The 17,316-nt window shown below is 43.0% G+C and overlaps 1 protein-coding gene across 2 annotated transcripts in view; it reads right to left on the reverse strand.

Moving 5' to 3' along the window:
* The window catches only part of PPP2R5B (protein phosphatase 2 regulatory subunit B'beta), a 64,569-nt gene that overhangs the window by 45,498 nt on the left and 1,755 nt on the right, over window positions 1-17,316 (reverse strand). For both annotated transcript variants that reach the window (XM_018554320.1, XM_018554319.1), the window contains exon 2: window positions 5,971-6,309. In XM_018554320.1, the coding sequence (XP_018409822.1) occupies window positions 5,971-6,163 (193 nt within the window). In that variant the 5' untranslated portion in view covers window positions 6,164-6,309. The remainder of the gene's footprint in view (window positions 1-5,970; window positions 6,310-17,316) is intronic.

Genomic DNA, 17,316 nt, shown 5'->3' on the forward strand with positions numbered 1-17,316 from the left:
GGGGGGGGAGGCTAGCAGTAAGATGGGCCCAGCCTACAGAATGGCAGTATAAGAGATGATAATGTTATCTGAACAGAGAGAGTTATTGATCTGAGGATCAGCACCAGACAGTGATGGGAGGGGCAGAGAAGATGGAAATGGGGAGAGATGCTGCACGCACATGGAGGAAACCAACTGTAAAGATGAAATACTGGAGCAAAGCCATATAGACATCATCTCCAAAAATTTTTTGCTGCTTAAAAGATATATAGTAATATACTGTGGCCCTGCCATGTTATCCATCTCCCAAAGCTGCTGTGCTAAATTGTCAGAAATAATGACAATATGATACTACTGTATGACAGAAGCACTGCACTATAGAAAAAAAATTCCAAAAATATTCTTCTGCCTAAAAAAAAATAAAAATGTAGTGAATAAACAAACAATGAATCATAAATTCTTCATATTCATTTCATCACAACAATTCAAAGTGATAAAAGAATAGAACGATAATACAAGTAAAGATAATTATTTATGAATCCACAAAGTCCAATCAATCATTGTGCATGCGGGTTCTTCCCACACTCAAATCCCATGAATCTCCTTGGGAAGAGGTTTGAAAAACACTGTAAATACAATTGTCACCACCACTTGTGCTCCCCTTCACTCACTAAATCGCATTGCCCTATCAGCAAGTAAGGTCATATCACACTCTTAGGCCTCATTCACACTAAAAATGGCAGACACCTACAGCTCCATGCTGCGTGCACGGCCATATTGGGCAGCTCCCTGCGTGTGATTAGTACTCAGCCCCCGTCCTTCTCTATGGGAATACGCGGCCGTACACTGCCCTACGCTCACCCGCCCTGCACGTCCGTGCGGGTGTCTGTACTCGTACGCTGACAGGATGGATCCTGTCTGCGTCCGAGCCGGGACACCCGTACGAACCTATACTTGAGGTGAGCGCAGGGCAACATACGGCCGCGTAGTCCCATAGAGAAGGACAGGTGCTGTGTACTAATCACAAGCAACACCTGTTCTTCCCGGGAGCTGCCCGATACGGCCATGCACGCAGCACGGAGCTGTACATGGCGGCCTTTTCTAGTGTGAATGAGGGCTTACAATGTGCCAACAGTGGTACCGGGTCCAACTTTTCCCAAATATATTTTTTCCTTGTCCACTTCTTCCAATCTCATTTAGTTTTATAAACTCAAGAAAAAAGAGCTTCCATCGCATAGATCAATTAAAATAATTTATCAAATAAATATTTATTTAAAATAGTACTAACACTTATGGAGTCCAGGTGCTTTCCCAGCACCAGGAAATAGAAGCATATTTGTAAACACTCTCCCCCCAACAAACAAACATCAGACTGCGGTGGATGTGATTGGCCAACGTAGTGACATCACAGATCCCATCTACTCAACGCGTTTCATTACAGGTTACTCCCAAGGAAGTCCTTGTGATTAAATGCGCTGACTGGCCGAACGCCTCCACCACGGCTTGATGGTCATCACTGGCTCATAGAATATAAATGAGTCACATGCTCCTGATAGCCAAATATAACAGCATGAGATCTGTGCTTTAACCTGCATGGGCTCCTTTTAATTTTAAATTTGGCTAAGTATATCTTATGAGTGCCAAACTCATCTGGGCCCTTTTGTCCTGCACCCCAATCTCCCTCTGCCAGGGTGCCAGCTATTTACTATCAATTTTTTTTATGGGTCTTCCACTTACAGGACAAATGCAAACTATAATGCTTGGCCGGCGACTTTATCAGCAAAATGCACAAAACAGCGACACAGTGAGCAATATTTACACGGGTTATCAAACCAATACAAATCTCTACTTGAGAAACAGCTGACAGAGAAAAATAACCAGCTGCTGGGAGCATATTGTAGAATGTTTTTTTGTTTGTTTGTTTTTTCAAAAATATGGATACACCACAGGGTATTATTCAGTTTTCATTAATCAATGATTACTAGGTTAAATCCTGTTATGATTATATAGCACCATCTCAGTAAGTGCAAGTAAGTGAAGTCCTGACCAAGCTGACCTGTTTACTTTTTTGATAAAACACTATGGACCTGATTTATCAAAGAAGGAAGTGAGGGGAAAAAAATCTCTGTTAAAGTAGATGGAAACCCTAGCCAAATTAATTTTAGGGCCCAGATGGGCATTGAAATGCACATAAATGCAGGTCAGCGCATTCCCATTGACCTCACTGATGCAGTGTGGATGACAGCCATATTTCTAACATGCAGTCAAGTGTGACACTCAAACCAGTAGCCAGTTCAGGTATTTCATGTGTTCTAGCTCTGGCACATCTGGTGCAACTAATGAAGTCCTTGACACCTAGTTGTCTCTTGCACACCTGATGCAACACCTGCTCTGCAGATGTGTGCTCTTGCAAGGGATTCTATTCAGGCTAGGGTTGAATAATGAGACTGCAGAAGTCATTAAAAAGTTGCATTTTCAGTTGAATTTGGGTAAACCACTTGAAACATTTGTTGTGCTGCCTTGACCCATCATTGCTTTTGTTATATTTGTTCATTGCAAACAGCTGAAAGTCTGTATATTTTGCCAATAAACTTTCTTTGCAATAAGGGTTGAAAAATTGTGATAACAACTGTATGAAAAAAGTAAACCTATGTCATTTTCTGACTAACAGGGTACCCATTGATGTGTACCCCAAAACAAACAGACAGCACATGTATCTTTTTAGTGTTCTGTCAGTAGTCAGCGTTTTTTAACCAGCAGCATACCCTTATATCAAAGACAGAGAGAGAGTGAGAGAGCCCTCAACATCAGTCAACTCACACATTAAAAAGCCTGTTGATAGCTGAGACTAATTAATGAGGTCTTGCTAACAGGTAAACTATGGGCCTATGGATGGAGGCTTTTAGCCCACCCAAAGCTCTACAGAACTTCCAGGATCAAAACCAGAACTTATTAAGATCTGAGAAAACAAAAAGTTTTGCTTTCTCGATAACAGACACAAATCCTGGAATCCTTGCTATGTGTATGTTAGAAACCAAGGTGACACATATCCACTGTCCACAATCCTGCCAGCTAATGCCTCTCATACCTTCTCTTTCTGTTTAGATCTGTGGGAACAAGCACATTATGCCAACAAACTGTGGTCATGTGACAGTCCCTCAGCATTCTCTTGTTTGGTCCCTGGCCAGTATTCTTCACAAAATGTTAAATCTTGCATTCTTCCCTTTGTTCTGAGCCATCCAAGACGATGGAGGATGGTCTATAATAATTTGAAACGACCTAATTTAAAGGTAATACCTCAATTATTCTAGTGCCCACTTTATGTCAAATATTTCCTTTCTGCCATTGAATAACTCCTCTCCGCAGGAGTTTCTGGCTGAGGAATGCCATTGGATGTCATTCCCCATTAATTTTATGGGTCAAGACTGCTTCCAGGCCAACCTCAGAGGCATCTATTTGTGAAAAAAACTTGTGGAAAGACTGAAAGAAAGACTAAAATCCGGGGGGTGGTTAACAGTGTTCCCTTACGCAATACTTTCTTCAGCTCTTGGAAAGCTTTCTCAGCCCCATCATTCGATTTCACCATGGTGGACTTGCTCCCTTTAATAAGATCAGTAAGAGGAGCTGCTATTGTAGCAAAGTTAGGCAAAGTTAGGCATGTTTTTTTACACTTGCTGGGGACAATCTTTAAGTGCTTTAATGTTGTCCATTAAAGGCTTTGTAACCATACAGCTACCCCCTCGCTTCTTCCAGGACTATTGTGCATTTTTTGGATAGGCTGTTAACTCTTACGGATTGAATCTAAAACTGTCTGGAGCTTCTGGTATCAGAAAAAGCGGTCTTTTTCTTTGCCATGTCTGTTAAAGAAACCTGGCAATACCCCTTAGTAAAATCAAGAGTGGTGATGTACCTGGTGGAATCCAACCTTCCCATCAACTCACCCACCCAGGCATGGGATAAGCATCAAACTTAGATATTTCTTTTATTGTGTGCATATCATGCACTACTGCATTTCTGCACCTTTTCTGAAATAGCTTTTCTCTGATCCATAGGTACCCGATAAGGTTTTAACTTCACTTTGATGTGTGGCTCTTTCACAATAACATCATAAATTACTTTACTTCGGCCAGGTAATTTGAAAATACATCTCAATTGTTATGCAAGAACTCTCACACCTCCTGAATCTGAGTAGTAGACAAAGTCTCTAAACATCTAACCTTAGGAATACCATTTGCTGGTGATACTTTAGGGTCGCTTTCTGCTGAGAGTGCCACCTGATCCTTCCAGAGTTTTCTTAGGGTAACAATACATTTGGAGGGACTTTCTCTTTCCAGGCTAGGATACATGGTAGTTGACATCACTGATTTTCTCTCTGATCTCATAGGGGTCCTGCCATTTTACCAGAAATGTACTCTTTCTGATGGGCATCAAAGCACTCCTTCTATTGCATTAAAGGTTCTGCTTTTAGCAGAGCAGTGTTAAACTCTGGCCTGTGCCTCTTGGGCTTGATATATATGTTCCTGAGCCATAACTGTCATTATCCTATACTGCAACTGAGCAATGGGTTAAATTATACTTGTGAAGTGTGGCCTTTTGCTCTCATGTTACACAGACTAGCTCCAGGATCCATTAGAGACATCTACTGTACAAAAGTTCAAACAATTATAACCCCATAGCATACTGTGGTACTTCCCTGATTAAAAAGCTTTAAGTATGGAACAGGAAGTGCCAGTCTTTTCCATTGTTGTCAGTCACTGCAGCATATACAGTATTTCAGGGTTCTATTGCACCATTCTACCAACCTATCAGTTTGGGGGTGGTACACTGAGGTTTAGGTGAGTAATTTTTCTATTTCCAATGCAGTACCGATACATTTGACATGAAAGGGGTTCCCTGATCTGTCATAATTTTCTGAGAAATACCTATACAGGAAAACATGTGGAACAGCTCTTTCACTAAAACCTTTGAAAATGTGTTTCTGAGAGGGATTGCTTCTGGATACTAGGTGGCATAGTCAAGGACTACCAATAAGTTCTGGTGCCCCCTGGCAGACTTTGGCAGTAACCCGACCAGATCCACAGCAACCCTCTTAAAGTTATGGGCAGGGTTATTAGTGGACTTTGCAAATGTGGATGAGGTGCATTAATGTGACACTCAGGGCAAGATTTACAATACTCGTCAATGACTCAATGACCTGTATATACCAGGCCGGAAAAAAAACGCTGCCCAATCCGCTCTTTTTTTTTCTACCACTAAATGACCACCCAACACATGAGAATGGGCCAGATTCCATACCATCCTCCTGTGAGAGTACTACCAGCTGCTCCACAACTTGCTCTTGTACTTTCTTTACATTAAGTCATGGGGTATACCTGGCTAACTTTGGTTCTTGGGTTACCCTGTCTGTCACCTTTACATTTTTCATGTATCGACCAAACTGGGATCTTGCAACTGTGTGGTCTCCATCCCAGGCCTTTGCCTCAAGAATGCCAGCATAAAGGGGTTTGATCCTGCCTTCCAGGCTTGCTGCCTAGTGAGATCATTGCAGAAAAGAGGGGCCTGAACCTGGGCACCTTAAACATAAGTTGTCCTGTGTCTTGAGAAGAGGCGTCTGTGCTGAAAAATGTGTTGGAGTCTGGAGCTATATTTTTGCTTGCTTTGCGGTATCCTGTGCCCTAAACCGCTCTGCTGGTGTTTATTGACCATCTAGGGATCCTCCTCAACAGCCCAGGGGTAAGGTGGTGCTACACAAGGCTGGTGTGAACTATTGTTATTATCCCCCCATTATCTATGAAAAGGAGAAAAGAAGGGATGAGAATGGGGCTTTACCTGGAAATTTTCACTGATCTGCCTACATCAATAAAATCTGATTTGTTGCTATGGTTTAGTGAGCTTTGCACATTAACTTTGCTCATATTAATTAAATTGTGTTCCAAAGAGCAAAAAAAACAAGCATAGTAAACCTGAAAGACATTTATATGGCACACCTACCTTTCAGAGGAGGTAACGGTGTCAGCTCCTGCTGCTTGCTCTGATAGCGGAATTGTGAAGAGCTATGTGATCTGCGCTGGCGGGACCGGCGGAGAGAACGTCGGGAAAATCCATCCACCTTATCAGCTGCCAGGACAGGGGACAAGCCTGGAGAGGATGGACTGGTGGGAGTAACAGGAAGTTTGGTCTCCATTAGTGTGTACAAGACAGCCACAAAAAGGCCCAGGTGGTTGTTAGTGCAGCGGAGGATGAAGAACACACACTTGGGAATAACTAATAGTCTAGACCCAGGTGGGTCTTAATGGAAACAGGGTTGGCCATGTGCAGCAAATGGAAAGGCTGAAACAAAGAGATATTTTGAAAATTATTTACATTTATTTTACCAGTAACAATAAATATCAGAATAGTAAATGCATATAACATATATGCACATGTGACCGAATGATTAACTAATCCTAATCACATATCAATATTGTAATCTGAAGCTTTATGTTTTAACAGTTAGTACAAATTAAGTGTAGATGTCTTTACAAAAATCTCCATCCTGACCAGTGCCACTAATGCACTGAGACATGTTTGGGCACATATGCATAGCCTTAGAATAAAGACAGGTTGTGACTCACACAAAGACCACACATTATAACTGTACGTAGGATTAGAACTACAGCGTATCTCAATGTGTCCAGTCTGTTTCCTTGTTGACAGTCAGACGCACTGTTTCTGTGACCTGACCTTTCTGTGTGTACAGCGTGGGTTAACACCAGTACATGCAAGCTGTAAACATGCCCAATCATGCGTATAAAAGCATTAGAAGCATTGCATTAGAATAACGTAAATGAAAACCATATTATACAGTTCTGGGTGGATTCTGGATTGGTTTCTTGACACCTTTGTCTAAGGCACTCTCTGTACCCATTTCATTTATATTATGTGCAAGGAAAAAAGCTGCACTAAAAATGGAAAATACACCCCCACTCTAAGTCACGATGAATGAGACAGTAGCAGAAAATTGCATTTGCTCTATTACTATGTATGAGGACTCAATGGTCCAGTATCACACACTATACAGCATATAATATTATCATATATTTATTAAAATGAATGAAAGTAGTACTAAAAACACCAAACAGGCTTCCTTTTTAGCCTGGGTGGGGGTCATGCTGGCAAGTTCAAACATACTAGAGTCTAGATACATCAGAATTGGATTTCCTTGTATTACCACCTAAAAGTATGAGTATTTAGGATCACTGTTAAGGGTATTACAACCAACTATGAACCAACTTTCCCTTTTGCTTGCTATTTCAGGACAGGAAAGCTTTAATATGTAGATTGAAAGATCCACATTGTGCTACATTTCCAACCTAAATTTATCCTGGAATACGCTGGAATTAAAGCAGAGTATGTCCTAAAAAATAAATAATGTTTAGCTACCATGAATACAGTGATCAGATTATACATTAGCACCCAATGCTAAGTAGCTTGGTCTGTTATGGCTGATGAGGAACGGTGATACTAGAATTTTGAGTAAGATATCACCACATTTTAGTAAAATGATGGGTGATCGGACAGCCGGTGTCCAGGAGAACTAGATTTGGGCAGACCTAAGCTTTAAGAACCCATTTACATTATGCTTTGCAGCGCATTGCATGAAAACAGCCCATTTATTTCTGATGGGGTTGGCAGGACACCTGAACATTACTTCTTTTTTTTTTTTAGCACCACAATGCATGACATGGTTATTGTGGTGTGCTGTAATTTGGGTGTATTGCTGCTACAGTAATAGTGTGTTGGGGTGCCATTCAAAACTAACGTGCTGTAAAATGCACATTTTAGATGTGAATGGGCCTTTAGCCCAGGGGTTACACTGTTGAATAAATCAAGAAAGATTGAACTGCTTATTGACAGTTATCTTATTATCATAATAAGATAACTGTCAGTGTACATGTACTGTCTGATTTCAGTGTACTGCAAATGAGATGGCAGCCAATGAGTAGTTAAATCTCTATGTAGCAAAGAGATTGCCAGCGTAGCCCTAGGCTAATGGAGTTTAGGATAGAAGATAAAATAAAGGTCCTGTTTATCAAGACATTACAAATTAACTTAGTTTGCATCTTCTTGCTTAACTGGTTATCTGAAAGCACCTCATTCAAGACCCTCAGCGGCTTGTTCTCACACCAATCTACTATTCTGCCCTCAGCCACCCATCACTTGTTTCCCAGCACCTCACTGCCTGTTTTCTCATGTATCAACCAATGATCTGTAGCCTGTCAAAGTAGAAAAACATTGAACTGGCTTTTGAAAGCTGAGATCAAAATCATGAATTTTCGTAAAAACACAAAACCAGTGAACTGGAATGGAACTTAAACAGAGGTAGAATTAGAGATCTGTATTATAATTATGTGCCCAGCCGTTATAGTGCTGTATTAACCTGCAAATATTTATTTCCTGCAGATTCCAATTTCTTCTCAAATTCCAATTTTATAAATATCAGTGTTCTGAATTTCAATAGAATGCATATACTGAAAGCTGATCTTGCAAGGTTTTCTTACCGGTTTGAACACAAGGGGACTCAACCTGTTTTTCTGTTTTTTGCCTACACTTTGTCATACTGTGTCTTCCACAGATCCTTTTCTGCTCTCCTGCCACCCATCACTTGTCCTGCAGCACCTCACTGCCTCTTCTCACACAGATTCCTTTCTGCTCTCCTACCACCCATCACTTGTCTCTGCAGCACCTCACTGCCTCCTCTCACACAGATTCCTTTCTGCTCTCCTACCACCCATCACTTGTCTCTGCAGCACCTCCCTTGCCCTCTCACACAGATTCCTTTCTGCTCTCCTGCCACCCATTACTTGTCTTTGCAGCACCGCACTGCCTCCTCTCACACAGATTCCTTTCTGCTCTCCTACCACCCATCAGTTGTCTCTGCAGCACTTCCCATGCCCTCTCACACAGATTCCTTTCTGCTCTCCTACCACCCATCAGTTGTCTCTGCAGCACTTCCCATGCCCTCTCACACAGATTCCTTTCTGCTCTCCTGACATCTGCCACCTTTCACTCATCTCTCCAGCATCTCAAACCCCATTCTCTCCTTATTCCTTTTTTCCTCTGCACTCTTCTGCCACCCATCATTTTTTTCCCCCAGCACCTCACTTCCCACTTTCACACAGATCCCGCTCTGCTCTCCTGCCCTTTGCCACCCATCACTCTGCCCCATCACCTCCTATTCTAGTCTCACACATATCCCTCTCTGTTCTCCTGCCCTTTGACACCTATCACTTGTCCTTCCAGCACCTCACTGTCTACTCTCACACAAAGCCCTCTCTGCTCTCCTACCATCAAACATCCATTACTCCTCCACTTCACCTCACTGTCTATACTCACACAGATCCCCTTCTGCTTTCCTGCCTTAACCATATCTTGTCTCCCCAACACCTTCTTATCTACTCTCAAACATATTCCTCTCTGCTCTCCTGTCCTCGGCCACCCATCCCTTGCCTCCAGAACCTATCTATTCTCACACAGATTCTTCTAAGTGCTCCTGGCCTCGGCTACCCATGTCTTCCTGCTGCCTGCTCTGTCCTCCACCCCCCAAACCTTTAATTTCACTGCAATATCCTTAACCTGCCTCATTCTGGAACAGATAAATTTTTGCTAGCATTTTGCTAGCATAAATCTAAATGTTATGCACTAATGAATGGAAATGACAAGCCCGGCCTTCAAAAAAGCTTTCATAAATAGGTTGACTTGTGATGTGGAAGATGTGGATGAAAAGTACCCCTGTTTAGGTTTTTCTTTATCAAATGTTCAATTTGAAGCCCAACTTTAGCCAAAACCTGTTTTTATTTTGTGGAAATATACTACTGCCAAACAGTTCTGGAGATTACATCTCACTTCCTGTCCCTCTCAAAGCCTGTGACCTCAGGAGGCAAAATGTGGGGAGTTATTGTCACTGGGACAGGAAGTCACAGATAAGGACTGGTTTACAGTAGAATGCATAGCACATAGCGAGTGTGCACTGTTGTGTGGTGTGAATGTGTTGCAATGCGTTGTTATAACGCATTGCAATACTTGCTTTTTTTCCTTCTATAGTAATTCTATGCAATGCAGTGTGTTGTAACATGCTGTGATAAAATGATGCTTGCATTCTTTTAGCGCAATGTACAGCAATGCAGTGGTGTGAACAGGCCTTATTTAAAGCAAGGCTTTTTGCTTTTTCTTTGCATTCAAACTGTGTTGGGCAATGCTGCCTAACGGGGCTGGTGTGAACCAGCCCATAATAATAACCCCACAGAGGTTCAAGGCTGACAGTCACAGTGATGACTCCCAGAGGTAGAAGCATAATGAGATTTGTAGGTTCACCAGAGGTGGAGGGCTGAAGTTTGGCTACCCTTGTTCAATACCTTCCCTACTTGGCTGCAGTTGAGCTTTGAATTGCCCAGTTTGGGACAGTAGGAAATGGAGTATGCAGTCTAGGCAAAGGTAAAGAATAACATACAGATTAAAGCACATTATACTATGTATTTCACTTATATTCTTTCCTATTAGGGCAGTGTTTTCCAGGCTAAAGCGGGCCATACACTATACTATATTCAGAAAGAACTGGCTGAAATTCACACAGTGGGTGCCACTGTCGGCACCCTTTTGGATGGCATCCCTCGATCAGGTAATCGAAGAAGCCAGTCGGAAAATCTTTGAACGAACATCTGCTGGCTCTGTTAGGGTATACAATGCAAACAGCGGGAGATTATTTGATCAACGATCTTAAGGCTGGGTTCACACCTGAGCATATTTTTTCAACTAATTTTATTCGCGTTTTTTCGCACGTTTTTCCATTCAGTGAAACACGCGTTTCACTGGCGGTATGATTTTTTTCCTTCATTTTCTCTATTTAAAAAAAATAAATACATTTTTGTTTCACTTTTAAACTTCCCGCCGGCTCCGCCCTCCTGTGACACGGCCGCTCGCAAGGTACGGAACCCGGAAGTCGGCAGCCGCCGGAAGACACAGTGTACGCTGTATTCCCGAGTGTGGCTCGGTGTTACCGCTTTGTTAACCCCGATCCACACTCGGGAATACCAATGGAAACGCGCAGCAAAATGCCCCAAAGAAGCTCCTGTACTTCTTTGGGCGTAGGGTGTTTTGCAGCGCGTTCCTACGCGCTGTAAAACGCCCAGGTGGGAGCCATGCCCATAGGCAATCATTAGTTTTCACATGTTGAGCGTTTTACAACGCGTAGGAACGCGCTGTAAAACGCTCAGGTGTGAACCAGGCTTAAAACGCACTGTAAAACGCCCAGTATTGGTGAAGGAATCTGTTAAATTTTCTTTGTGGGTTTTGTTCAACAAATTTTAATTGACATAATAAACAGGGCATGCCTGTACATTTTCTTGTGACATGGAAAACAGTCCTGTGTTTAGAGACCAAAAAGGAAAAAAAAAGGGATTCCCACTGTTGCAAGTTCCATTAACACCGATGCACTATTTAGTAAATATAAACTGCATGATTAGGAACTGACAAGCAAGAAAAAAGACCAATGCCATCCCAAAACTCTATGGGGTTTTTATTGCTGACTGCATTGCCATGGAGGATATTGTCCTCACTTCCTGTACTGGAACAGGAAATGAGAGGAACAATCTTCAACAGAGACACAAACAGGATGAGTACAGAAGAGTTGAAACCTGTCAGGTTGCTATCGCTGTTGGGGAGGTTTCCCCTATGTTCCTGTCCCAGTGACAGCCTTTCATACCCTGATACACAAGGTTTCATTGGGACAGGAAGTGAGGGGAAATCTTTTGCAACACAGGCAGCCATAAAAACTGTACAGAGGTTGTGAAAAGGGCCTCAGTGTTGTATCATTCTTCCAATGGCCAGTAACGAAAAAAGAAACAATGAAACCACATGAAATACTAAGGGCGGGTTAAAGGAGAACTATGAGGTGAGTGCTTTCCACTCACCTCATAGTTCTAGCCGACCTGTGACAATGAGACTGTCACAGGTCGGCTCAGTAGATCAGGAGGTGAGCGAACACATACCGGTGTTCGCTCACCTCTCGATCCTGTCACGGCTCTCTGCCGTGACAGGGGAGGGGCTGGATTCCCCCCACTCCGATCCGCCAGCGCTGACTGGCGGAACAGACGATGGAGGGGGCGGGTACAGCTGGCTCTGCCTTTAGATAGGCAGAGCCAGCTGTCAGTCACGCAGCTGGGCGGATCCCGGCACAATTGTCGGGATCCGCTTCAGCGTCTCAGTATACCACGAGCAGCTGCTCGCGGTATACTGCGGCGTCTCAGTATACCGCAAGCTACAGCTTGCGGTATACTGAGCCTAGGGTGACAGGAGGATGCTAGTTTGTGTCCTCCCGTTACTCTAAGGAGAACTATGGGGAAAATACTTAACCCCATAGTTCTCCTTTAAAGACTGATTAGCCCTGTAGACTTTAAAATTCCTTAAAGCCCCAAAATATTTCGAAAGCAAGGATCCTGTAGAATTTAGGAGTATCTCTAGGCATAACTTTTTTTCGTTAAATTCGACCAAGGCATGGTTAAAACTGCTGTCATGTTTTTTTTTTTGTCTGTGGCCCCATTCAGGAAGAATGGGGCCACTGACCAAATCATTGTCTCAAAGACAGGGAAATAGTGGAAATCTCTCTGACAGAGCTGTGCTGAAACTACAAATCCCATAAGGCATTGCAAGCCACAGGCATGACTCCCAGAGGCAGAACCATGGTGGGATTTGTAGTTTCAGCACAGCTGGAGAGCCAAGGTTGCCTACCCCTGGTCTAGGGGCTGAAATTAAAAAAAATATTCTTCTCCCCCAGGACCCAGCAGTCTAAGCCCCATTGATGTCATCAAGTCTAATACAGATCCATTCACCTACATTGTACATGAAAACGACAAAGGACATACCACAGGATATTACGGCCCCTAGACCAAAAAGAGCAGTTAACCCTAAGACCCCATTCACACTGAGCGACATGCAAATCGCGCGACTTTGAGCGACATTGAGCGACGAGCGACATTGAGCGACGTTGAGCGACGTGTCGCGCGACATCGCGCGACATCTTCCTATTGGGCTGTATGCAATCAGGAGCAATATCGCTCAAAATCGCTCTAAAAAAGGGTCATGTAGAAGCGACAAGCTACCAGCGACGAGCTACAAGCGATATTGAGCGATATTGAGCGACATTGAGCGACGAGATGTGAACAGCTACATTGAATTGTATTGGTGAAGCTACATAGAGCGATATAGTGCGGAAATATGAGCGATATCGCTACAAAAATCGCGCGATAAATCGCTCAATGTGAACGGGGCCTTACAGTGTGGGAGTAGTCCCACTGCAAGGGTTAATTTTTTTATTTTTTTTTAAACTGTGATTCCTCTTTAATGCTTCTGCTGTCACAGAGAAGCACACTTATCTCCCCCTGAGGGGGCAAATGAATGACGAGATGGGTTCACAATGTGCCAGGGGTGCAGCTTTGAGCTGGTGTGACCATAAGGCAACACTTTTGATTTACAATCAGTATGGCAGTTGCCATTTAATCCTTGCCATTAAATTTACAGCACTGGCCGGGAAAAGGTAATAGATTTAACAATGAATGATTAAAACTGAAATAGAATACCCTGATTTTGTTCCGTCTCTCTCCTGACTTCTGATAAGGAATAAGATCCCTGTGTTCACATAGTCCTTTAAGGTTGGAGTTTGATGTAGTTATCACTGAGGGAAATGAAAGACTAGCAATCGCTCCAAATGTGCAAACCAGTTTTTACTTGTGGTTTTAAAGTGCATTGGTATAGCCCAGATGCTTAGCTTCCTATATCCAGGCCTAGGAGTGAGATGACATCATTGCAGGCGTCATTGCATGCGTAAGCATGCCATGAAGCTGTTCTCACAGTGCAACTGGAATCTTGCATACATGAAGAGCTTGAAGCATGGGGCACCAGTAGCCGTTCCATGCATTAAAATAATGTATGGAAGATTGTGGGCTAATATAGAGTGTGTGTGCGTGTGTGTGTGTGTGTGTGTGTGTGTGTGTGTGTGTATTTAGCTGGGCAATATTATGCCTAATGGGCTCTGGAGCAGAAGTCCTTTATGCCCTGGGGTACTTTATGCAACATTGAGAGCTAATTTAAAGAACATGTCCACCCAATATTCAAAGCAAACCTGAGCTTTATTCATGCAGGACAAAGCAACAGGTTCATTTTACTGCTAAACATTCCCCCCACTGTTGCCGTCTACTCCATGGTACATACCTTTCCATTAAATCCCCTAGTGCTCTTGGCTGCCAGGAGCAAACAAAATACCTGAAGGGGAATTTACTAAGACTGCAGCAGACAAAATCTGGAGCAAATGCCCATGGCAATCAATCAGCTTCTTTCTTTCATTTTCAAAGCTTAAAGGAGAACTATGGGGCAACTTTTTTTCCATAGTTCTCCTCAGGGTCATATACTGTGTCTTGCCGTGACCCAAAATTCAGCATATAGCGGCTATTGCCCGATATATGTTGAGAGTTCTGCAGCTGGGATGGATCCCGACAATACTGTCTAGATCCACCCAGCTGGCTGATTGACAGCTGGCTTTGCCTATCTAGAGCCAGCTGTGCCCGCCCCTCCCTCTTAGGGAAGTGAGCGGATCGGCGGTATGTGTTCGCTCACTTCCCGATCAATAGAGCCGACGTGTGACAGTTTCAGTGTCACATGTCAGCTCTAACTATGGGGTTGAGTGTAAATCACTCACCTCATAGTTTTCCTTTAACTGAACAAACTGAAGAGAGAAGCCGATTAGTAAGTATGGGACACTGCTCCAGGTTCTGTCTGCTTTGATAAATCCCTACCCATGGTATTTTGAGTATGGAGGAGAATGTGGCTCACTCCCTATCCTCTCATGCTACAGCATTGATAACTGGCCCAGTGCTATCACATGGGGCATAGAGGGAGTCCTAAGGGCTGTGCAAAGTGTCACTTGAAAAATTATTCTTAAAGCTGAAATCCAAGCAAAAAAACATTTGATTGAAAATATTCTTAAATAGTCACATAGGATATAAATGTACTTTGTGTACACAAAATGCCTTTGCAAACTGACTTATTACCTTTAAAAGTAGCAGTGACATCATGACTGTGTTGCCCATAGTCTGTGCACAGGGCAGAGCTGTGGGAGGGGCCCATCAGGCTCCAACAATTACAGGCTGCCTGAAGAAAACTACAGGAGGGGACGGATACAAGACCAGTCACTCTGCAGAAGTAGAGAGCAGTAGGCACTGCTATTTATTAAAGGAAGATCATGTGGTGACCTATTGTGCCATCCAGTGTGCTGCATGGTGCATTTTCTCGCAGCACACTGCCCATCACGCCCACATTGTGGTGTGAACAGGGCACATTAAAAACAATGGTTTTCCACATGTCCTAGCAGAGACCTGCATTGATCCAGTGCAGTATACGTTTAGGAAAGGGATAGAGCCGCTTACTCCATCTTGCGTGACTGAGAACTTACACAGGATTACTTTTCCTTTCTCCTGGTAAATGAACAAAGTGACGGAGGGTCAAGCAAAGTAAACGTAAATGTGTTGCCCAGCAGGGGGGCATTAAAGCAAACCTGTTGATTTGTCCCACATTGGCAAAGCACAGGTTTTCTTTATTTCCAATGGCCATTCACACCAGATGCTTTGGAGTTGCACTGGCAACTTTGCAATCAGGGCCGGATTTACTCTCTCTGCTGCCCCAAGCCAAGGTTACTCAATGCGCTCCCCTGCCCACTAAACCACCCACCCCCCCAATGGAGAATGGCAACCAGATGGTGGGGGCAGCAGGGTTGGTTTCAATTTTTTTTTCTTTTTTTTTACCACTTGTTTTAATTTTGTAATTTGTATTTATTTATTTTTTTACTTTTTTATTTATCTTATTATCTTTTACTTTTTTATTTTTTAATCTGATTATTTTTTACTTTTTTTAATCACTTTTTATTTGAATTCTTCTTATTTTTTAAATTGTTTTATTTGTATTTATTTTATTATTTGTTTATCAATTTGTATTTTATTTTTTTCACTTAACTCTATTGCTATCACACAGGAGCTAACAAGCCCCTGTGTAATAGAATTTGGAGGTGACAGGTTCTCTTTATTGCCCAAAGCAGGGCTAAATTTAGAAAGAAAACTACCCGCCTGGCACCAGGAACTGCATGTCCCGGGCGTCGAGAGATAGGAATGCCACACCCCTACTGCCCCGAGGCCGGGCCTCGGTGGCCTTGTAGGAACTTCGGCCCTGCTTGCAATTGTATTCAATGTCATTAGTCCACACCAAAGCATTGTATACTGCATGTAGTACTTTTTTCAGCGCAGTGTGTTGCCTAGTGTGACATTTCAATTAAAAAAAAGTGAGATTCCCTGAGTTTGGCGCATCTGCAGCGCACAACAGGAATCATGCATTCAGTATGGATGGCTAGTGTGAACCAGCCCTGAGAGCCCTTATTTTTCCATGGCAGATCAAAAAGACAAGCCAACATGATTTAGGGATCATTGGGGCCCAACATTGCTGGTAAGAATTTAAATGGTCTCAGATGTAAATAAATTAAAATTACAAACAATAAAATCTCAGTATTAAGAACAGGCCCCAGCAGCTGTTTGCAAAGGGGGTCCGCTAGAATCCCCGAAAAGCACTCTTTTGTTTTACCCATAGTGCCCCCTAGAGGTTTCTTCATGCCCTTGTACACTTCAATAGCTTTTCTATTCTGACTGTGACATTTGGATACAGTTCTTCCTACCTCCATTTCTCACAAGTTGTATCGTTGTCTAAACCATGGAGGTTTTCTCTCACTTCCTATTCAGGTGACTGAATAGGAAGAGGAAGTAGTGGAAATCTCCCTAGGTGACGGTAATAAAACCTGGGCAAAGGTTCCAACCCTTCACAGCTGCACCCATAACTAAACAAGAAAAAAAAAAGATTTGGCTAACTTCAAAAAACATACTCGCACGTTCTGCGAATCCAGCGATGTCCTGCTGCAATCCTCTGCTCATGTTGGGTTGCCATCTTCCTTCCATCATCATCAGCTGGCTGTCTCCTCCGGTAACTTGCACCTGCCCCCCTCCAATGATGGACCACCAGGTCCACACTCCAGCCTGGAATATTTGACAGGGATGCTGCAGGAGCATGGACATGTCATTTTTGCCTAGGCAAGAATAGGGGCAGGGGGTGGGCTGGATGTAAAAAAAATATTTTAAAATAATTCTTAAAAGAATAACTCCGTTTAAAATTGTGGGGCTACCCCCACATTGCAAGGGTTAAGTGCTTGTTTTCGCCTAGGGTGAAAATAACAGATATACCCACCAGAACCTCAGAGCCAGCTGGCTGCTG

The sequence above is a fragment of the Nanorana parkeri genome, unplaced genomic scaffold (genome assembly GCF_000935625.1).
Source record: "Nanorana parkeri isolate BGI_ZX_2015 unplaced genomic scaffold, ASM93562v1 scaffold153, whole genome shotgun sequence".
Taxonomy (NCBI): Eukaryota; Metazoa; Chordata; class Amphibia; order Anura; family Dicroglossidae; genus Nanorana; species Nanorana parkeri.